The sequence below is a fragment of the Taudactylus pleione genome, unplaced genomic scaffold (assembly GCF_031769625.1).
Source record: "Taudactylus pleione unplaced genomic scaffold, aTauple2 ptg000225l, whole genome shotgun sequence".
NCBI classification, from domain to species: domain Eukaryota; kingdom Metazoa; phylum Chordata; class Amphibia; order Anura; family Myobatrachidae; genus Taudactylus; species Taudactylus pleione.
Genome location: NW_028284627.1, coordinates 4,707,468 through 4,731,580, shown reverse-complemented (window position 1 = coordinate 4,731,580; position 24,113 = coordinate 4,707,468). Strand labels below are relative to the sequence as shown.

Below are 24,113 nucleotides of genomic sequence, written 5' to 3'. Positions count from 1 at the left end.
TGCTAATGATAACCACAGAAATGGTGCTAATGACAGACACATAAATGGCGCTAATGACAAGCACAGAAATGGCGCTAATGACAAGCACAGAAATGGAGCTAATGACGAGCACAGAAATGGCGCTAATGACAGACACAGAAATGGAGCTAAGGACAGACACAGAAATGGCGCTAATGACAGACACATAAATGGCGCTAATGACAAGCACAGAAATGGCGCTAATGACGAGCACAGAAATGGTGCTAATGATAACCACAGAAATGGTGCTAATGACAGACACATAAATGGCGCTAATGACAAGCACAGAAATGGCGCTAATGACAAGCACAGAAATGGAGCTAATGACGAGCACAGAAATGGCGCTAATGACAGACACAGAAATGGAGCTAATGACAGACACAGAAATGGCGCTAATGACAGACACGTAAATGGCGCTAATGACAAGCACAGAAATGGCGCTAATGAAAACCACAGAAATGGAGCTAATGACGAGCACAGAAATGGCGCTAATGACAAGCACAGAAATGGAGCTAATGACGAGCACAGAAATGGCGCTAATGACAGACACAGAAATGGAGCTAATGACAGACACAGAAATGGCGCTAATGACAGACACGTAAATGGCGCTAATGACAAGCACAGAAATGGCGCTAATGATAACCACAGAAATGGCGCTAATGACAAGCACAGAAATGGCGTTAATGACAAGCACAGAAATGGAACTAATAACCGACAACTATGCCCAGCCACTGTCCTCGCTTGTGTTCAAATATCACCTATGCAATGTGACAGCCCATTCCATAAGTATTTATCATATAAATTTACTTATTTGTAAGTAAAGGTTTCTGAGACACTAATCTTGGTCAGAGTGGCTGGGGAGGGCATGTTGGTGCTAGGGGTGGCATGATGTTGGTGGGGAGGGCATGTTGGTACTAGGGGAGGCCTGATGTAGCTGGGGAGGGCATGTTGGTGCTAGGGGTGGTATGATGTGGCTGGGGAGGGCTGGTGTTTGGTAGGGGTGGCCTGAGGTGGCTGGGGAGGGCATGTTGGTGCTAGGGATGGAATGATGTAGCTGGGGAGGGCTTGTTTTTGCTAGGGGTGGCATTATGTGGCAGAGGAGAGCATCATGGTGCTGGGGGTGACTATGATGTGGCTACTGGTGGCATAGCGTGGCTGGAGATGGCATTATAAAGCTGTGAGCTGCATTATGTGGCTGAGGAGGGCATGAGCTATCTGGGGGGGGATAAACAGGCAGGGATAGCTTGATGTGCCTGGAGGGAATAATCTCTGTATTGTGTGGCATCACAAGTATTTCCTTTTGTATCATATGGCTGTTACAGGGATGCTCTTTGTATTGTGTAGCATTCCGTAGCATACACTCTGTATGGTGTTTCAATCACAAGGATGCTGATTATTACTCAGATGGGACAAGTAGATGTTGTATTTCATTACATCGCTAAGATATAACCATTTTTCATACAGTATATTAGATATTGGTTTTCGGCAAAGTCCATATTTCTGTTTCTTGCGCATAAATAGAATAATGGACCCTTTCTTGTGTTTACCACCTCACACCCCCTCCCCAATCCCCAGGCCAAAAGTTGCCAGCCCTCCCATGGTTCCTACTCCCCAGCATGTAGATTAGGGTCAGAGCCCATAATTTGTGCTGGTTCCATGCATATCCTCTGGCATTGTCCCTGTGTCCACTACCACACTGGATCTATTATATTTGCTTTGAATATTGGTTTTGATCAATACTCGCTATGTCTGAGCTCTGGGCATGTATTGAGTGATTTCCAACCTACCTGTCCTGCCCTTCTCTGTTCACTCCTGCCCTGGGATATCATTACCACCCCCTCCCCATTTCCTGATCAGCCGTTGCTTTCTCATTATCCCAAGGACTCGCCAGCTAGCTTGGTACTGTATACTCTACTGTCTTCAAATCCGCCAGTCAATTGCAATAAATATTGTAATGTGGCCAGGAACTCTATTCTCTTTAAAGAGCATTCCTTCCTAAGATTCTAGGTATTATCTTCTAGAAGGTGCTAGATAAATGATAAGAAGAATCTGATTAGTTGCTATGGGCAACAACTCCACTTCTAAAAATCTGTACTTTGGTAAATATACCCCTTAAGGTGTCAATTTGTCTGAATTTACATATCGAGCACACCATTCATGCTACGCAATGCCCCACTACAAATGATGTACAGTTGAGGGGCGGAGATATGTGACCATGTCTACCATGCATTGGTAATTTATCATTTATACTAAATAAATACTCTCCTATTGTACTTTGGATACAATCCTTCTTTAGAAAGAACCATCAATCAAAGTAATACTAGCAGTAGGAAGATGTCTGAACTTGTTAATCTACATATTGCACTGGGAGGTCCCAACAAAGCTGGGTAAGATCTGCCCACTTGCTCTGCCCATCTAATAACCATTTCTCTTCAAGTTTCATGCTCGAGCAAAGTCTCAGGATCGGCATGGCTGTGTATAGCTATTATTACTGGTGTTGGTTGGTAGGTTTGTAAGCGGTCTCAGCACAGAGGCCTCACTGAGCACTGATTAATGGCTGTACAGTATGAGCTGCAGAAGCATTTCACAAGTAGAGTGGGTGTATGTGTATTAGTGCTACCTTGTGTGATCTTAAAAATGATCGTTCAAGAACCTACAGGACAGATTAGTTTCATATCGAGAAATGATCTTTCTATTCAATTAATACGGTGGCATTCTATGAAAGAGTCAGGAGCAGCTCTCTCCCCATGCCAGCCCCCAAGCCCTACTAGCATAGGTCCAAGCTGGCATTTGCCCAGTTTAGTGGACACTAGAGTTCATTAGAAATATGCTATGTTCTATCACACATTATTGAACACCTATAACTAAATTTTAAGATTTGGTGGAGTTTTTCTTTGAGAAAATGTTCTTATGGTTCTGTACCACAAGTGTGAAAATTGCATTGTTTGCACAGCATACAGTAAATACCACAGCGATCATTATGTACTTACTCCTCTATGACGCCGTTTGCCCCTAAGCTGTCAAACAAGTTGTAGAATTGGGTGTTCTCGTCCTCTTCTTGCACTGCCCGGGTACTTTCTTCCCATTTGGTCTGATATGTATTTTCAAACGCGAGCTGTTCAGCAAGTTCTCCACCATCAGGGATGTCACTTGTCGGGATTTCTTCTCTGCGTAGAAACTGACCTAAATGTTTCAGAAAGCAGACTTCTATTAGTTTAGTGCAAGCTTATTGAAAAATTTTGAATGTATTAAAGTGAATCTGATAATGCAGATGCAAACCTGTCATTAATAGTACAGCCTGAGTAAGTGTCTAACTGCAATGTAAAGTTATTAACACATAACTTATTTTAAGCTATAAAACTGCCCCCTATTGATCGCTGCCAAATACTTCCTGCTATAATGACTTAGGCTGTGGGCTGAAGATCCTGTGACACTTATCTCATGCAAACCTTCAGAACTAATTGTTGAATAGCAGACAGATATCCTGACAGGGTTAGGTTACCGACACCTGTTGGTCGGTATTCCAACCCTCTCCCCAACCCTAACCTAAATCCTCCCTTCCTGGTGCCTAAACCTAACCTCCCCCCTTGTGCCTAAACCTAAGCTCCCCGCACCATAAACCTAACCCTCCCTCCTTAGTGACTAACCCTAACCCTCCCCTTAGTGCCTAACCCTAACCCTCCCCCTAGTGCCTAGCCCTAACCCCCCCTCATTAGTGCCTAACCCTAACCCTCCCCCTAGTACCTAACCCTAACCCTCCCTCCTTTGTGCCTAACTCTCCCTCCTTAGTGCCTAACCCTCCCCCTAGTGCCTAACCCTAACCCTCCCCCTAGTGCCTAACCCTAACCCCCCCTCCTTAGTGCCTAACCCTAAACCTCCCCCTAGTGCTTAACCCTAACCCTCCCTTCTTTGTGCCTAACCCTCCCTCCTTAGTGCCTAACCCTCTCCCTAGTGCCTAACCCTAACCCTCCCCCTAGTGCCTAACTCTCCCTCCTTAGTGCCTAACCCTAACCCTCCCCCTAGTGCCTAACCCTCCCTCCTTAGTGCATAACCATAACCCTCCCCCTAGTGCCTAACCCTAACCCTCCCCCTAGTGCCTTACCCTCCCCCTAGTGCCTAACCCTAACCCTCCCCATAGTGCCTAACCCTCCCCCTAGTGCCTAACCCTCCCTCCTTAGTGCCTAACCCTCCCCCTAGTGCCTAACCCTCCCCCTAGTGACTAACCCTAAACCTCCCTCAATAGTGCCTAACCCTAAGCCTCCCCCTAGTGCCTAACCCTAACCCTCCCTCCTTTATGCCTAACCCTCCCTCCTTAGTGACTAACCCTCCCCCTAGTGCCTAACCCTAACCTTCCCCCTAGTGCCTAAACCTAACCCCTAACACTAATCCCCCCCTAACCCCGCTACTTACCTTCGGGATGCCTGCGGTCGGGATGCCGGTGGCGGGATTCTGACAGGTGACGATAATCCAGCGCCGGCATTATGAGCGCCGGAATCCCCACGGTCGTTATTATGACCACATCCCACGGGATAGATGCCTTGGTGTACCATTGGAACAAATGCTTAGACAGGTATCGGGACTATGTGGAAAAATAATCTGTACTAAGGCCATACTATTGAGATTATACGTATATGTACGAGTTGAATAAATTTACGCCAATAGAGGTCTGGTTAGCTTCCCAGGAGCACAACAAACTTGCACCCAGTGGCAAATATCTAAAATGAGTGAAGTGCACATGGGTCCTTGTGACCACTGCTGAAGACATCATTCAGAGATATGTGCTTGTGCAGTAGACCGTGCCAGGATCTTCACAGTGCATTTGCAAGCACAAAGTTGGTCATGCTCGGACATTGCATATGGGCCCCTCCCCCAGGCTTGCCTACCCTCCCGATTTGGTCGGGAGCCTCCCGAATATCGGGTGCCGCTCCCGACCCGCCGGAAAGGCAGGCAAGCCTCCTGGCTGCCGCCTACCCCCCCCAGACTACTAGTAAAAAACCCCACTGCCGGGGGGCCCGATGACGCGATTCGCGCTGAATCGCGTCATCGAGGCTCCGCCCCCTGCTTTACAATGCCTTTTTCCGGCATTGTGAAGAGGGGGTGGGGCCACGATGATGCAATCGGGCAGTCACGCCCCCAGCCCCGCCCCCAAAACGGCATCACAGTCCGGCCACGCCCCCCACAGAATGCAGGCATTCAGCTCCCTCCCGGAAGGAGGGAGCTGAATGTCGGCAAGTATGCCCCTCCCCTGATAAAGGCTATTTGTACATAGACAAGTAAGTTAAGCTGGGTACACACTGGCCGATATATTGGCCGATCAATTGATCGGCCAATATATCGTGCCCCCATCGGCCAGTGTGTACAGACGATATGTCTGTGAACAATGTCGTTCACAGACATATCGCATTGGCTGTGCTTCACAGCAATTGAGCAGATATGTCTGCAGACATATCTGTCCATTTGCACGTGTGTACGGACGATCAGCCGATCGCCCATACACAGGGGTGCAGGGAGGGGGGGGGATCATGAGCGGTTACTACTTACCCGGGTCTGGCACAACTCCCCATCCACCTCAGCCCAGCACACACTGCTGTGTGCTGGGCTGTACTAGGAGACTGTCCGAGGCTGCTAAAGCAGCAGCCCGAGCAGTCTCCTATGCCAAAGGGGGGGAGCACCCCCCTCCCCAGTGCCGCAAAGGTTTTTTGTTTTTTTTTCGAAAGGGGCATGGCCACGCCTTCTGCGATTAGGCCACACCACCTACCCGCCCGCCGGGACCCGCTGCAGCATGCAGATGATGGTCGTTCAGTGTGTATGAACGACCATCATCTGCAGATCTCTCAATCTGCAGATATATCTGTCAGGTGTGTACCCACCTTTACTGTTATATAGACATTTTGGAGATGGAACCTTTTTAACCAGCCCCAGTAAAGATTGTTGGCCAAACAGTCAGGGCCGGTGCTTCCACTAGGCAAGCTTAGGCAGCTGGCCACTAGAGGGCGCCTGGCCCTCAGATCACCTCCCCCCCCTACGCTTTCCGGGTGCCCGCTGAGATTGTGTTACCAGCGGGCGCCCGGCTCCTTCACACCCCTGGCGCTAACGGCAGCCAGAGGACGGAGCTCACTCCTGAGCTCCGTCTTTCGGGTATCTCAGTACACTATGGGAGTGACGTCATGAGGAGCGGGCGCTGGGGACGGACAGCAGCAGGCACGGGAGCGGGGTTTAAGCTAATTTTGTCCAGGAATGATGATGTTTGTCCATGCAAGATGACGTTTTGCCTCTTTCTGAGTTCCGTTTTTGTGGATGGAAAAATCCAAACTCGGCGTGCAAACTCGAACCTATCCGAGCCTGCACATCCCTAATATATACATACTCTTCGTACTCATTTAAACCCACAGGTGAAAATTACTTTGCACAGGTGGAGTGGCGATAAGTTTTATTTATTTATATATACATATAATGCCTAGAAGTCTCGCACCTAGAAGTGCCTAGAAGTCTAGCACCGTCCCTGCAAATAGTCAACCTCAAAGTGAGTGTTATGCGGAGCGGTTGACAGAGCTTCCGTCGTTAACCAAGCTTACTGGGACCTGAACCCTGGACTTTTGTTTGCTGGCCCATTATTGTGCTTGTCTGAGATTCTATTATTTGAACTACAGTTTGCAGTTCTAATTACTTATTAACCCTCACCTGTTACGAATCACTGACCATTAGGGGGAAGCACTAAGCACCAGTGGCGACTCCAGAGGTGGGGCTGCAGCGCAGTCCAAAATTCAAATAGGGGAGCCACACCAACTGCCACCCCAAACACTGCCAAACATCACCGGCCGGGACTCACTGGCAGTTAGTGTGGTTCCCCTATTTGAATTTTGGAATGTGCTGCAGCCCCACCTCTGGAGCCGCCACTGCTAAGCACCATTACTGTTCCCTTGCCCCAGTATTGTGGTTTGAACCTGTGATCTCATCTACTTCTACTGCTGTTTCCCGTATACCAAACCAGATTTTAATTGTCTATGTCAGCTAAATTATTCGGCTTGTACTGTATAACTGCCCTATATATCTGCCTGCACCGACCTGTTGCTGATTCCTTGCACTCGGCCACTGGATTCTTTCTCCGATATCAGATGCCTTAAAGCTTCATATCTAAGTGGCCTAAAACAAAGGAAAATGTGTCCCAAGATAGTAATTGGGTTGCTCAGGTGATATTTTTAATGAAGTAGATTCCCTTGCAAATCTGACTGGAGTAATATCTTTGTTTAATAGGAGGTTAGTGTTTTGCTTTATAGAGATATTCCTGAATTGTGTGTTTGGGGAGTGAGTGACAATACAGAGGTTTGGGTCTATGAGTGGTCATTGCCCAAAGTTGGGTGACTGGATTGAAAGAGGTTAAACTTTAAACATACTCAAATTGGGATTTCAGGGCAAACAATGCCATTTCCTAATTCTAGCAGCTTTGTTGTTCGACCCTTTGCTTTATAAAATCACATTTTACCTTGGTATAGCATAAATAATATTACATGCACAAGCGTATGGTCTGTACGAATTCTGCAATAACACAGTTTAAAGCACTGTATAATACTGTAAATACACAGTTTTTAATTTAGTAGCTCTGCATGAATGGTATTCAGTCAGAAAGTCAGTCGGCATTCAGAAGGTCGACATTCAGAATGATGACACCAGAACACCAACAGGTTCTGAATGTCAACAGTCAAAATGTTAATGTGGACCTTAAGCTGACAATCTATGTTGAAATTCAAAAATGTTGATATGGTTAAAATGTCGACATATCCCTAATGTCAATATTTAACATGTCGACACCAGAATATCAGCATACAGTTTTTTGTTTATTTTGAGGATTAGACTAAAATAAGAAAAAAAACTGTTTTTGTTATTCTGGTGACGACATATTAAATGTTGCCATTAGGAACATGTTGACATTTTTGCTTTAATCGACATACTGGTTATCAATATCGACCTAAAGTCCAGGTCGAGATTCTGAGTGTCGACATTCAGAACCTGTAGACATTGTGACTTTTTATACCACATTGACACCTTATATACAGCGGCTAGTTATCTTTTTTTTTTTTTCTCTTAAATCTTTATTAGCATATTTTGGAAAGTAGTTCTTGGCTTTGAGCTGTCTATAATAATCTGTAAATTGTGACAAAACACTGAGGTAGAAGCCATGGCGAGCATATTTTCTCATGCCTGAATGTGACAGGGGGGTTACACACTGCTCAAACTTCTTTCAAAGAAAAAGGATAGGTGTATTTACACAGACGGTGTAATGGTAGTGTTACTGCCTCACAACTCTGAGGTTGTGGGTTTGATTCCCACCACAGCCCTATCTGTGTGGAGTTTGTATCTTCTCCCTGAGCTTGTGTGAGTGTGCTCTGGTTTCCTCCCACACTCCAAAAAATATACTGGTAGGTTAATTGGCTCCAAATGTAAATTAACCCGTGTGTGTGTGTGTGTGAGCATGTGATAGGGAACATACATTGTAAGCTCCACTGGGACAGGGACTGATGTGAATGGCCAAATATTCTCTGTAAAGTGCTGCGGAATATGTGTGTGCTATATAAATAACTGGTAATAAATAATTTACTTACTAATACATTTCCTCATGTCGGTCCTAATCCTATTAATATTGTTTTCATGTTAATAGATAACATTGAACCTTAATTTGTACAAGTTGTGCTTAGGTTAAAACTCAATATACTAGTTACAAATGTGTCTATCCATGGCACATGTATACAGTATTATGTCATGTATACTATGCATATTAGTTCAAATGCTGGTTAGTTTTATTCTTCATATAATTCTTTTTATATTTCCCAAATCTACTGTAATATTGCAACAAATGCAGAACTTACTAAATCCTGTAGTAAATTCCTCCAAGGTCAGATAACCATTGCCATCAGAATCCAGAGTATCAAATACATTCTCCAATTCCTCTAGGCTGAGCGGGAGCTCACCGTGAAGCCTCTAGAAAAATAAAAATGTTTTTTTTTCTTAATACAGTGATTTCTAGGTACTTATTGAGCCTTACAGGTTCCTAATCAGCAGCCGGTCAGAGGAAGCATTGAGTTATTTAATCTCAGCTTGCCGCCTAGCGCAGAGGTTCCCAAACTGGGTCCTCAAGGCACCCTAACGGTCCAGGTTTTAAGGATATCCACGTTGACCACAGGTCATTTTATTAGTACCTCAGTCAGTTTGATTTAACCACCTGGGCTCAACCATGGATATCCCTAAAACCTGAACTGCTAGGATGCCTTGAGGACTGCATTTGGGAACTTCTGGCCTAGTGTCATTATATGGCCAATGCAGCCATCGGTTATAACTAATTTCCTTATGATTTATTAATGCATTATCATAGACATCATTAATAGAAAATATTAATATTGTATCTGTGCTATTTTGAAATTAATTGGGTCTTATGGAGGGTACACACGGTCAGGCCATCAGATAACGATAACGATCGTTATCTGATCGTCCTGCATGTGCTGGATCGAAATCCAGCATATGCAGCAACCCCCCAACATAGTAAACAGGCTAACATGGTCAATAGCGACCATGTTGGCCTGCATGCACAGGCGACGGTCGATATCTATATCGACCATTCGATCATGCCCACGCATCGACCATCGTTTGGTAGTTGAAAGGGGTAATATTCCGGTCGATATAAATGATCGAACGATAAACGATATCGTGATCGTTTATATCGACCAGAATATCTGACCGTGTGTACGCACCATTATGGTTGCTGTATCATTGTCTATCACTTCAAATGCACCCCTATGATTAAATGTTATGTTTCTGGTTATCTCCTAAAATACACAACACTTTAGCCTCATGTACTTATACAGTAGCAAAAACTTGTCATGTACAATAAGGGAGAGAAAGACCACTGTTCCAGAGTGAAAATGGCTGTGTGTGTGCCCTCCCGCAAATCAACCAACGCTCCTAAAATCCTCTCCGACACTTTACCTGCTGTCAATAATCGTACTCGGCAAAAATAAATGAACTGCCCCACAAAACTAGACACACCCAAGACTACTCAGTAACTGAGTGAACTCACTGGTGGAGAGATGCAGACTGACCCTGGCTTCTGACATCTGAACACACTTCAATATTCCAATTGTCCTCCCATAGGCATGGCATGGGTGGGCCTCTTTTATCTATTCTCTGGTGGCGCATGCCGTTCCCTCTTGACATGTGCATTGTCCCCAGGGGATGTCATCACCCCAATGCTGCTCTCACTCTGAGATTCCTTTTCTCTCCCCTCTACATTTTCCCATTTTATCCCCTCTATGTGTATTTCAAAACTCACGTAACGCCTTGTTGTGTTTACTGTTGAATCAAAGAGGGTAAATGACATACAGAAATTTTAAGCTACAGGTTACGGTTTGATTGCTGTGTTTTCTACTGTGTGCCTATTGTACAAAAGGAATATATAGAATATTTAAGAACATGAGGTGGACCCATGCATCTGCACCATAGCCTACTTATCTCCCCTGTCGGGATCTTCTGCTGCCGGCCTTCTAGCGTCTGTATTTCATCCTCCGGGCTTAGGTCCGGCGGAGATTCATACCGATTCCCTGAATAGATATAGGCTCCTTTATTCCTCCCAAGTATGCTGATGAGGCTTAATCTAATTGTGAGAAAACACGTGCGTCCCAATAGTTCTGATTATGGCGTGACAGTCCAGATTTCTGTACAATCAGTGGAAATTGTAATATAGGATCATGGCTTAATTTCTCTGTGTGTTCTTGGTGGATTAGGGCAAATTGGAAAAGTGGCCTACAAAGTACCAATTTCCAAATAAGAAATACTTTGGAGTTCTACTATTTTATTACGTTTTACCACTGGAAATTCTTAAAACATAACCCAATAGAAAAATGAGTATCAAATTCAGAATGAAGGAAGATTGCTGTACACCAGGGTTGGCGAACCTTTTTTTGCTGAGGGCCATTTTGATATGTATAACATTATTAGCCGGCCCGGTGCAGGCCATGCCCCCTCCATGTGACATCATACAGGGGTGGGGCCACAATCGACGGTGATTACAGCATGCCCGGATCATACTGAGGGTGCTTTGGATAGCTGTAAGCTGTAAGGGCAGCGGTGTGACCATCTGAAGCATCCTAAGGACACTCCTGGCAGCACTGCTGACAATTCTGGCTGCAGGATGCCATTCTAGGCACCCTTCTAACGGCTAGCAGAAAAAAGCTTCGAGGGCCATACCAAATGTTTCCGGGGGCCTTATACGGCCCCCAGGCCTGAGGTTCCCCATCACTGCTGTACACACACTGAGACACAATTTGCCGTATTATATCCTGGACAGAAGTAGCTGCCCATCAAGAACTGAAAAGCCAATGGCTTCCTAATAGTTTTATATCTCAAAATACAATTATAAGTGATAGTTTACTCCAGTGCTTCCCAGTGGGTACTGTGGCACCCTGGGGTGCCTCGGGGCCATAGGCGTCTTTATAATGGGTGCACACGGGCCCCTGGGTCCAGTGGGGCCCACATTGCATACCTTGCACCCATAGTTAAAATTATACCTACCTCTCCGCAGATTCCGAAGTGCTACTCCGTAGCGCCGGATTGGCTCTGCAGAGCAGCAAACACTCACGGGGAAAATGGCATTAGCATGTGCAGAAAAGATGTCCCCGGTAAAGTAGGCACTGTCGCTATTTTCCCAGAGACCCATGCATGCGCAGTAGATTCTGGCAGTGCGCTGACAGCACACGGGCCTCCTCCTCTCTTAAAACGCCCCTGCTCGGGTCTCTTGCAGGTGTTGGTGGTCCAGGACCAAATCAAATTATATATGGTAATGTGATAGTGAACAACCGGTGCTGGTGGCTGCTAATCATAAAACATGTGGCCAAACAGGAGCATAACCCTGTCTGTCCCCTCCCACATGAACCTAAAGATGACAGGGAAGCTTAATGTACTTATTGTAATCATTTTGCTGATATTCTCAATGAGAAACGTTTGGCCTAGAGGTGCTGTGAAAACAATTATGATACACTGTTTCGCTTAAATTTACATGTTTAAGTGTAAAAATACATGGATATGTCACATATGTGATTTGTTTTAAATATTGTCCTTAAAAACTATAAGGTACAAAGCTTATTGTAGCAGGACAATTATAGGTAAATGCAGGTAAGGTGTCTGCAATTCCAAGCTTAGTGTTCATTATATGGAGAAAAGCTATTTCCAGCATCGCAAAATCACTGAAAGTTGCAGTGCAGTCTGATTTGTAGAGCAGTGTCTATCTATCTATCTATCTATCTATCTATCTATCTATTGTATCTCATATCTATCTATCTATCTATCTCATATCTATCTATCTAGCTATCTATCTATCTATCTATCTCATATCTATCTATCTATCTATTGTATCTCATATCTATCTATCTATCTCATATCTATCTATCTATCTATCTATCTATTGTATATCATATCTATCTATCTATCTCATATCTATCTATCTAGCTATCTATCTCACATCTATCTATCTATCTATCTATCTATCTACTGTATCTCATATATATCTATCTATCTCATATCTATATATCTATCTACTGTATCTCATATCTATCTATCTATCTATCTATCTATCTTCTCATATCTATCTATCTATCTATCTATCTATCTATCTATCTATCTATCTATCTATCTATTGTATCTCATATCTATCTAATCTATCTATCTATCTATCTATCTATCTATCTATCTATCTATATGTAGCATATGAGTATGTTCATCTCCATTTTCTCTTATACAATAAATGACTATTTAAAGAAATGACACATGTAGAAGTAGGATATTTATGGTGTTTTGTTTTCGTATAACTAATATCCATTGATGTGAGCAAGTAATGATTGCATGCAACTTACAAATTTTACCAAAAGTTTTACAATTTTGTCTTTCACACAGGAGTCCATCTTACTGACTTCTACCCCCTCCAAAAAAAATGTTTCTATTTGTTTTTCTTTCTAGTGTTTAACACAGGACACAGGACACAGCTGATGTACAATAATAAGTACTTTCATGTTAAACCTCCCAGCAGATATGAAGGGGGTCTAAAAATAGTAGCATAATAAACACTCTAAAATAAATAATAAAGAACAAGATCAGAAAAGCAATGTACACAAGGAAAAAAATATATAAAAAGATAGACGACGGCTGGATGGATGGAGATAGATAGATAGACAGACAGACAGACAGACAGACAGACAGACAGACAGACAGACAGATAGATAGATAGATAGATAGATAGATAGATAGATAGATAGATAGATAGATAGATAGATAGATAGATAGATAGATAGATAGAATACAATGTTGCCTATATTTTGCTACCAAAAAATAATGTTTAAATTTAACATTAAAAAACACTTTTGGAAACTTATCTCCAGTAAAATGACTCATTCACTATTAGGGGTAAATTTACTAAAGTGAGAGTTTTTAGAAGTGAGTTTCAAAAGTGATGTTGCCCATAGCAACCAATCAGATTCTACTTAACATTTAATTAGCACTTTCTAAAAGATAATAGCTACACTAACTTTTAAAACTCACTTCTAAAAATTCTCACTTTAGTAAATTTACACCTAATAGTCTAATGGCTGCTCTTACCTGCATATCACAACGTGCAATGAAGCCTCGATCCTCAATATCACAGATCCGGAAAAACTCATGTGCTTTGCCCAGCATTGTCTGTTGCCCAGGGTCATGTCCCTGTGGCCATTTCCGATCATCTTTTGGTGTCTCAGCTCCAGTTCGCTTGTGCCTGGCTTGATGCATAGTAGAATGTTGAAGATTGGCCATTGTAGTGCGAGCCTCTAACTCTGATCCAGAACCTAGATGTTAAAGGTAGAAAAAAAGAACATTGAAAGTGCATTAGAGTCTTGCAGTGATGCTTCTCATCATCTCTTAGCAACCGTCTCTTTAATTAGCTATGAAAGCCAGAGGAAAAAAATAAAAAGGCTTTTTGAAAATCGCTGCCTTGTTCTATTCCTTTAATAAAGTGGACTAACACGTATTAAACACAGGCGGTAAGGTATGAGAACAGGGACTAATTATTTCCCTCTAGAACAGGAGAAAACAGGCTATACGGAGGACAATACCGTTCCTTAATATTATAATTCTTTTAATTGTTTACAATATACACAGAACAATATTTATCACCATAGTACATTTATTATGTAATCTGCAATATACATCTTTTATAATCTATGATGTTTCTTGTCTACATGCTGAAAATAGTAGATATGTGCACTAGAAGTCTAGTTACATAAAATAAAATAAAAATCTATATTTTTCTATACAGTTGTTTTACAGATATTTGAAAAAAAATATTCTGTTTAAAAAATGTTGAGAACCTGTTGATTGTTGATTACATTATGCACTAACATTGGGCCTGATTCAGACCTGCTCGCGAGCGCTGAGCGCTCGCAAGCGGGTCGATGTTGGGCCAGTGCACATGCGCACGACGGACCCGTCTCCATCGTGCGCATGCGCGAGACCCGGATAGTGACGGGCAAGCCGTCGCTATGGGTCTCGCTACAAAGGGGGCGTACTGTCGATGGTGAGTGACAGCACAACCCATTTGGTGGGCGTGCCGGGGGCATGGCTGCCCGGATGGAGGCGTTCCCATTGGAACGCCTACCGTCTGGGGCCGGCCCCACTGACATCACAAGTGATGTCAGTGGGAGTGCTTTTGGCTCTGATAGAGCCGAAAGCACTCCAGGGCTTGCGGCAACGAGACCCTATCACAAGGGTCTCGTCGCAAGCCCGATGGTCGCGATGGTCTTGACCATCGTGACCATCTTTTTGGCCACTCGCTATAGCTGTGGGTGGCCACCCACAGCTATGCGAGTGGCCAGGAGGCCGCTCTAAAATTCAGAGGGACGGCCCTGATTCAGAGCGAACGCTCTGTCAGAGCGTCCGGCTCTGAATCAGGGCCATTGTCACACAGAACTAACAGCGGTGGTGACTGCTTGCTAGAGAGGAGCAATGGTGCTGGGGGGAATGGGTGGGGTGGAGGAAAGTCAGGAAGAAAGTACCCAGTGCTGGCCTGTCTTGAGGCCTGCAGGGGTTGTAGGCCTACCAGGGATATGCAGCTATGCCTACTTTCAGTGGCGGCACAGCCTGTGCAGAGGGAACAGAGGCCCTGATTCAGAGCCGGACGCTCTGACAGAGCGCTCACTCTGAATCAGGGCCGGCCCTCTGAATTTTAGAGTGGCCTCCTCACCCACAGCTATAGCGAGCGGCCAAAAAGATGGTCGCGATACCATCGGGCTTGCGACGAGACCCTTGTGGTAGGGTCTCGTTGCCGCAAGCCCTGAAGTGCTTTCGGCTCTATCAGAGCCGAGAGCACTCCCACTGACATCACTTGTGATGTCAGTGGGGCCGGCCCCAGACAGTAGGCGTTCCCATGGGAGCGTCTCTGTCCGGGCAGCAACGCCCCCGGCACGCCCACCAAAGGGGGCGTGCTGTCACTCACCATCGACAGCAAACCCCACTTGTAGCGAGACCCATAGCGACGGCTTGGCCATCGCTACCCGGGTCTCGCGCATGCGCACGACGGAGCCGCCTCCGCCGTGCGCATGCGCACTGGGCTAACATCGACCCGCTTGCGAGCGCTCAGCGCTCAGGAGCGGGTCTGAATTAGGCCCAGTATTCACAATGGTGCTTGGCCATTTCCCAACAGCCCCTTCCCACTCCAGTATTGGCACGCAGTATCTCATAGTGCACTAGGGAGGGGTATGTGAGACACATAGGGGTATTCAATATGGAGCGAAAACTCAATTTTTGCGATGTTTTCGCACTGATAACGTCATTTTCGGAGGTTTTGGTTTTACACCGTATTCAATTTCAAAGACTTTTCGCAGGTTTGAAAAGTCTTTGAAAAAAAACATAACTTTTCACCAATGAATAGGTGGCGAAAAAAAGTGCAGAATTGGGGTTTAGGGGTGCAGGCTTAAAAAAAATAGCCTGCACCCTTCAGAATGACCCCTTGAAACGATCTGTGTCAAAAAAAAAAAAAATCGGGACACCCCAAAAAAAGCACTTTGAATTTGGGGGCCAAAAAAAAATGTTGGGGGACAAAGTTAAAAAATAGCAAACTTGACTCTGGGGAGGTCCCCAAGTATGCCCCAGGTGTTTTTTTATTGCAGCCGCTTGCGGCAGGTGGGTTTTTCACGATATTTTCAAGTCACTTTAGCAACTTTAAAATATGCTGACCCCCATTTTCAAGTACCCCAAATTTGCTGGGCATAGTTATTTTTCCCCAAAAAAAATTCTAAATGCTCTTCTGCATCATAGTCGCATTTATGCACTTGCCGCGGCTATTAGAAACCCCGACTTCCTTCAGTAGTTAAAAATGGGGGTACCCATAGTGATCCCCCATGTCTACACATCTTTAGGGGGGGTCCCTAGAATATTTCCCGAAAATTCCCGTTTTTGTTGAACCTGTAAAAAAAAGGAGCAAAAATTTACAAAAAAAATTACATAAGGTCCCCCCCAAAAGCCAAACCAGCCCCAGGCTTGCCAGCCAGTGGTGGTTTCTAAAAATACGGGGAACAAAATGTGTAGGGTTCCACAGTATTTTAAAAACCAACACCAGGCTGCAGGGACTAGTGCTGGTTTTAAATATAGGGGGCAAAAAAGACGTGGGGTACCCCCTATATTTAAGACCAGCACCAGACCCAACCGACCGGGGTGTAAAGCCACAGCCCGGAGACCCATTCACCGGGCTCCAGGTCCAAACCATTACACCCCAAGTCGGTCAGCGCAAGTCGGTGATCTCGGGGGAGTCGGGGACCCCCCAAAAAAGGGCCCCCCCTCTCCCGAGCACCACAGGCTTACGCTGAAGCCTGGGGCTCTTCCCCATACCCCTTGCTTGGTGGGTATGGGGGTAGTAGGGGGGCCAAATAATTTAATACTATTGTACTTTACAGTGGGACTACAAGTGCCAGCAGACATGCAGCACCTGTAACTTCACTGTAAAATAAATAGTTAAAAAAGACAGAACACACATACCATATCCAGTATAAGTTTATTACACACACCTACCCATTCACACATACTTACCTATACCAGATGTTCGGTCCCCTTGTCAAGTAGAAATCCATGATGAGTGGCCCTGCAAGAAAGATTTCATACTCACCTACATCCAGCGCTGGTCTCCGCAGTAATCCATGGGTGTTTAAAAACAAAAAAACGAGTTACCCGATTCACGGAACACAGCTATCTGTATGTGTGTTGTCACACATACAGATAGCTCCCGAATCAGCGGCAGCGCTGACTGTAGAGCGCCTGCTGATTGGCTCCAGCAACTGACAGTTCCCACGTGGGCGAGTCACACCACGTGGGAACTGTCAGTTGCCGGAGCCAATCAGGGAAAAACACCTGGCAAAGCTATTTAAAGAAACAACTTTATTTTGCAGGCAAAAACAGGGATACCCATAGTGATCTCCCATGTCTGGACATCTTTAGGAGGGTCCCAGGCATATTTCCCGAAAATTCCCGTTTTTATTCCTTAATGGGGTCAAGGGTCATTTTTAAAAAAACAGGGATAATTTTTCAAATCGCTACAGCAAGTGAAAAAACGTGCATAATTGGGGTTTGGGGGTGCAGGCTTATAAAAAATAGCCTGTACTTTTGGGAATGTCCCCTTAAAAGGAAATGTTCCAAAAAAATTGTTTAAAAAAATAATGATCTGAAAATATAAAAAAAGGAAAAAAAAATGCCAAACTAACGAAATTAATTCTGGTGGGGTCCCCAAGTATGTGGCAGGTGCATTTTTGCAGAATTTAAAAAAAATAACTTTAGGGACTTAAAAATATGCTAGTACCCATTTTCATGTACCCCAAATTTGATGGGACCACTTTTAAAAATGAAAAAAAAAAAACTAAATGCTCTTCTGCATCACTTCTTCAAAGTCGGGAAAAAAACACCTGCCGCGGCTATTTAAAAACCCCGACTTTCTTCTGCAGGCAAAAACGGGGGTACCCATAGTGATCCCCCAGGTCTGGACATCTTTAGGGGGGTCCTACAATCATTTCCAAAAAATTCTCATTTGTTTTCGCCGATCCAAGTATCGCCGGGTCCCATTTTCGACGATTTCATATTGAATACGGGGATAAGCGGGAGTGCGTGCAATACTTTTTCGCCGGCAAAAGCTCCGATGTGCGGTGAAATCTTCGACGGCGAGGTTAACGTTTCATATTGAATACCCCTCACAGCCTACTAATTTGCAACCTGCATTGATACCCATATGCAGAATTCTCCAGCAGAGACATGTAAATACATACATTTCAAACAACTTAAATGTATTCTTAGTTCCCATTAAATACATTTCATTCCATTGTGCCCAGGGTGCTATGTAGGGTCCATTACCTGGTGCAATAATTAAACTCCTTCAGGTGGGTATTTACAGTTCCCATACTCCAATCAATGGCTGTTATCAGTCTTTAGTATTGGCTCTTACACCTCTATCACTGAACTTTTGGCAGCTACATGTAGATAAGTGTAGGACGTGTGTTGAGAATGGAGTATGCTACTGCGCAGACTCCATGTTGGCTCCTGAGGGGAGGCTTCATTCCCTTACCTAGATGGCCGCCAAACTAATTAATGCACATCCGTTGCGCCGTTTGGCCCCTGTGTAAGAATGACATGGTGGGAGACTGACATCTCCAACTTAGTTCCATAGAGATCCAGGACCTCATTCAGAGTCGGTCGAAGCGGTCGCACGGTCGTACGGGAAAAGGGTCCGGATATGCAAATGATTCCCTCACAAGTTGCGTCCCTAAGTTCGGATCGGTAGCTGGCCGACCAAGGGGAGGAAGCGGCCGGAATTCAAAAAAATACGCCCCCTTCTCGTACGCATATGCATCTCTGGGCATATAAGGATTAATTGAGACCATCGGGAACCATCGGAACTGGTCGTAGAGCTTAGGGTTGACCATACCCTCTCTTAAGCTCTACGATCATGTCAGTGTAAAAACCTCCCATGTCACATGTGCCATGACGCTACTTTGTTAATTATGCACTCCCATAAACCGTATGCACTCCCATAAAATGCCATTCGCATAATTAGGCGCGCCTGCGTTTGGATCTCCACTAACCCGTTTTCAAGCACCTTCCCCTGTTACCACCCACAAACGCCTCTGTCACTCAAACTACCGACCTGGCTGTGTTCAAGGAGAGAGAAATTTCTGATCATAGCGGCTAGTTTGCGCACGCGCATTGCGAACTTTACGCATGCGCAGTATGGCGAACATCGTTGGCGTACGACCGTGCGGCCGCTTCGACCGACTCTGAATGAGGTCCCCAGTGTGTTATACCTGACACCCCTGTTCCTGCATCCTGCACCATTACAGCACAGCTATATACACTCACCAGCTGGTGAGCTGTATATCACCCCAACGCCACTCAAGCTCCATTCCATCAACCAGTGTGTAACAGTGAGTGTGGCTGTACCGCTTTGTATTTGAATAAACCACTCCACTGATTACGCAACAAGGGCCTCTTTTTTATGCCGGGTGAATTCAGCTGGTGTGTACATAACTCTGCCGTGCCATCGCACCTGTACACACATATTTCCAACAGAGTGAACCCTACCACACACTGAAAAGACTGATAAAATACAGTTCCTGTCCTGTGCTTGCTGCCTGAGTTCACTGGAGGAGGGCATACAGAGCCACTATCAGTATGTTGTTACTGATAGTGGGAGTGATCAGTTTGTCTGTGAGCTATTCCGAGGAGTCATTAATAGTGAAAACAGTGGGAGAGGAAAGTTTGAGGGAGCACCAAGGCATAACTACAGTGGATGGAGTCGGTGTTATTGCTATGGGGTCCAAAGCAATAGAAAGCCTACAGTACCTCCCCTGCAATTCGCTGGATGGTGTATGTGTATTCGGTAAACACTCAGCTTCACTGGACTCAATACACTGCAAACTACTTTCAACTAGTGTGTTCAATACAATGATGAGTTTCATTAAACTTAGAGGCTCAGAGAACTATGCCACATGGAAGTTCATAATGGAAATGCAACTTAAGTGTAAGAGGCTATGGAAAGTTGCTTTTGACCCAGGTGACAGTCAAACCCAATGATGTACATTAAGCTCCTTGCTCACAGCGTGTCTCCTCAGCATAAATGGTACATAAGCTGCAGATCAGAGTACCCTCCAAAACCGCAGTATGGGCGCAGCCATGTCACCTGATGCTCTTTCTTCCTTCTCAGAGCACTGCTACCAGACCAGCTGATCACAGCATCCAATCTCTGGGGATCCACCCCTATAAATGCTATTTCCTGACTGGCCTCCATTACCAGTACATCGTCGCTTCTGCCGAAGTTACAGCTCTGTGCTGAGCTCCCAGGTACTCTGTGTCTGAACGGTTTCAGTCCGTGTGATTCCAGTTCCAAATCTGGTTACTGAAGTCTCCAATTCCATCTGTACTCCAGTCTGGTTATTCCACTGAGACTTGTTCCTACCTACCACATTCGGCTCCATCTGATATCTCCAAACATCAGTCCCATCCGATATATCCAAAGATCGGTCCCATCTGATACCTCCAAACATCAGTCCCATCCGATATCTCCAAACGTCGGTCCCATCGGATATCTCCAAACGTCGGTCCCATCAGATATCTCCAAACATCGGTCCCATCTTATATATCCAAACATCGGACCCATCCGATATATACAAACATTGGTCTCAAACCGATCCTACTCAGCAATTTAGCATCATCTGTCTCAAACAGACCCTACTCATTAATTCAGCATCATCTGTACCGAACCGATCCTACTTATCCAATCAGAATCATCAATTCCAATTCTATTCTATTCAGCTCATCTTCAGTACCACATCATCGGTCCCAGTCTGATATCATCATCTTTAATTCTCATTTCAAACTGCAATATAATAAATATGTTCCATTCCTGTCTACATCTTCGGGCCCATCATCCACTGCAGTTTCTCTACCTCCTCACATCAATACATGAGGAAGTCCTGGCTCAAACCACCCAGACTCATTCACACCTCCCTAGTTTCTTCCAACCAACCTCAACCCTTAGACATTACACCCTATGCTTAAGTGTTAGACAACATGTTTATTCTATCATACATAAAAAAATGTCACGAGATTGCTATGGCGATGCTACAAATTTTAATGTCAGAATTCAATTTCCTATTGGTAGCTCTAGAAACTAATACAGCAAGCTATCAACAGAGGTCATTAGGACAAAACTGCTGCAGTGCCATGAATACTGCATTACACACTAAAGATGTGAAGCCCAGAAAATTCAAGTAAAAGCACTATGTACAGTATGTCATAAGACAGGACTCAAAGCACCTGAATGCAAACTGAAAAATGTGAAGTATAACAGTAAAAATTAGTCAGCGTTAAGTGTCACAGACAGTAGCAAAAGAGATTGCTGGTATATTGACTCAGTGCCACAAGACATCAGTTGCAGTCAAGAGTTGCTCAATACCACGGGAGTAGCGAGGGTGGTTCCAGTGGAGCATGAGCTCCGGGCACCAAAAAGGACAGAGGGAGCCATCCAGCGTTCTGGAACTAATGGGCACTGTACAGTATGATGGACGCTGGTTAGTTTTATCTCGGTTTGTTTGCTCTATATCCTAAATAAGTTATGGATCTCTGATCCGTTTCTACATTTCATGCTCCCTCAAGCAACCCAGATTGCCTCCCCTTCAGCCCTCCCTCCTCTGTGATCATCTTCTGTCACCTCCTCTTTCCTGTCAGATTGATACTTTCACTTCTCACCTCTTTAGTTCCCTCCCCTCTCTACCATGGGATCATCTCTTTGCCCCTGTCCACTCCTTTCTTTTTGGCTTCTGTCACCATCCCTCTCTAATCAACTCTTTGTCCCTCCCCTCTCCTTTTCTTATTGGCTTCTGTCACTACCTCTCTCCTCTCCTTTTCTTATTGGCTTCTGTCACCACCCCTCTCCTCTCCTTTTCTTATTGGCTTCTGTTACCACCCCTCTCCTCTCCTTTTCTTATTGGCTTCTGTTACCACCCCCCTCCTCTCCTTTTCTTATTGGCTTCTGTCACCACCCCTCCTCTCCTTTTCTTATTGGCTTCTGTCACCACCCCTCCCATCTCTCCTTTTCTTATTGGCTTCTGTCACCACCCCTCTCCTCTCCTTTTCTTATTGGCTTCTGTCACCACCCCTCTCCTCTCCTTTTCTTATTGGCTTCTGTCACCACCCCTCTCCTCTCTCCTTTTCTTATTGGCTTCTGTCACTACCCCCCTCCTCTCCTTTCTTATTGGCTTCTGTCACCAACCTCTCCTCTCTCCTTTTCTTATTGGCTTCTGTCACCACCCCCCTCCTCTCTCCTTTTCTTATTGGCTTCTGTCACCACCCCCCTCCTCTCCTTTCTTTTTTGGCTTCTGTCACCAACCTCTCCCCTCTCTCCTTTTCTTATTGGCTTCTGTCACCACCCCTCCCCTCTTTCCTTTTCTTATTGGCTTCTGTCACCACCACCCTCCTCTCTCCTTTTCTTATTGGCTTCTGTCTCCACCCCTCCCCTCTCTCCTTTTCTTATTGGCTTCTGTCACCACCCCTCCCCTCTCTCCTTTTCTTTTTGGCTTCTGTCACCACCCCTCCCCTCTCCTTTCTTATTGGCTTATGTCACCACCCCTCTCCTCTCTCCTTTTCTTATTGGCTATTGTCACCACCCCTCCCCTCTCTCCTTTTCTTATTGGCTTCTGTCACCACCCCTCCCCTCTCTCCTTTTCTTATTGGCTTCTGTCACCACCCCTCTCTCCTTTTCTTATTGGCTTCTGTCACCACCCCTCCCCTCTCCTTTTCTTATTGGCTTCTGTCACCACCCCTCCCCTCTCCTTTCTTATTGGCTTCTGTCACCACCCCTCCCCTCTCCTTTCTTATTGGCTTCTGTCACCACACCTCCCCTCTCCTTTCTTATTAGCTTCTGTCACCACCCCTCTCCTCTCCTTTCTTATTGGCTTCTGTCACAATCCCCCCTCTCCTTTCTTATTGGCTTCTGTCACCACCTTTCTCCTCTCCTTATTGGCTTCAGTCACAACCCCTCTCCTCTCCTTTCTTATTGGCTTCTGTAACCACCCCTCCCCTCTCCTTTCTTATTGGCTTCTGTCACCACCCCTCTCCTCTCCTTTCTTATTGGCTTCTGTCACCACCCCTCTCCTCTCCTTTCTTATTGGCTTCTGTCACTACCCCTCTCCTCTCCTTTCTTATTGGCTTCTGTCACCACCCCTCTCCTCTCCTTTCTTATTGGCTTCTGTCACCACCCCTCTCATCTCCTTTTCTTATTGGCTTCTGTCACCACCCCTCTCCTTTCTTATTGGCTTCTGTTACCACCCCTCTCCTTTCTTATTGGCTTCTGTTACCACCCTCTCCTCTCCTTTTCTTATTCTGTCACCACCCCCCTCCTCTCCTTTTCTTATTTGCTTTTGTCACCAACCCTCTCCTCTCCTTTCTTATTGGCTTCTGTCACCTCTCCTCTCCTTTCTTATTGGCTTCTGTCACCACCCCTCTCCTCTCCTTTTCTTATTGGCAGGTATGAGTTTAAAAAAACTCACTGCTTTGCTATATAAAGTAATGAGATGTTCCTAGGCATGACCACAAAGTGTTATTTGAAAGGTCTTTTAAAAAATACTGTATTAGGAGACCTGAAATAATAATAATGGTGGTAGACAGAACATGATTAGTAGTACTCACATTAATATAGGTACAATGTATATTTTTGAAGTAGGAGCATATCTGAGAAGGGAGCTTCCCATAGGTGTCCCCACTCCAGTGAAAGCTGCCCGGGGCAGTAATTGCAGTAATAAGCTGTGCACCCTGTGGAATCTCACTCTAGTACATGTATTCTGTCCATTTATGTTAAATGGTCAGAATATATGCTACAATCTCCTCTATTGACTAATAACAATGATTCAAATGAGATAGAAGTCAGATCCTAGGAGCTATACATAAATATAGCAGTGCCAAAGGAGCTACCCCTTAAGATAGTGCATCAACAAAGCATTCTATTCCTCAAATGGGACCTCAATGCCTAGCGTGATAATGCCACTTGTTTGCTG

The 24,113-nt window shown here is 45.0% G+C and overlaps 1 protein-coding gene across 1 annotated transcript in view; it reads right to left on the bottom strand.

Annotated features, from left to right (window-relative positions):
• CRACR2A (calcium release activated channel regulator 2A) overlaps positions 1–24,113 on the bottom strand; it is a 362,324-nt gene that overhangs the window by 259,039 nt on the left and 79,172 nt on the right. Inside the window, exons 2-4 of the mRNA XM_088478989.1 lie at positions 13,654–13,877; positions 8,883–8,994; positions 3,009–3,201 (exon numbers count right to left, since the gene is read on the bottom strand). Of these exons, the coding sequence (XP_088335115.1) occupies positions 3,009–3,201; positions 8,883–8,994; positions 13,654–13,845 (497 nt within the window). The 5' untranslated portion in view covers positions 13,846–13,877. The remainder of the gene's footprint in view (positions 1–3,008; positions 3,202–8,882; positions 8,995–13,653; positions 13,878–24,113) is intronic.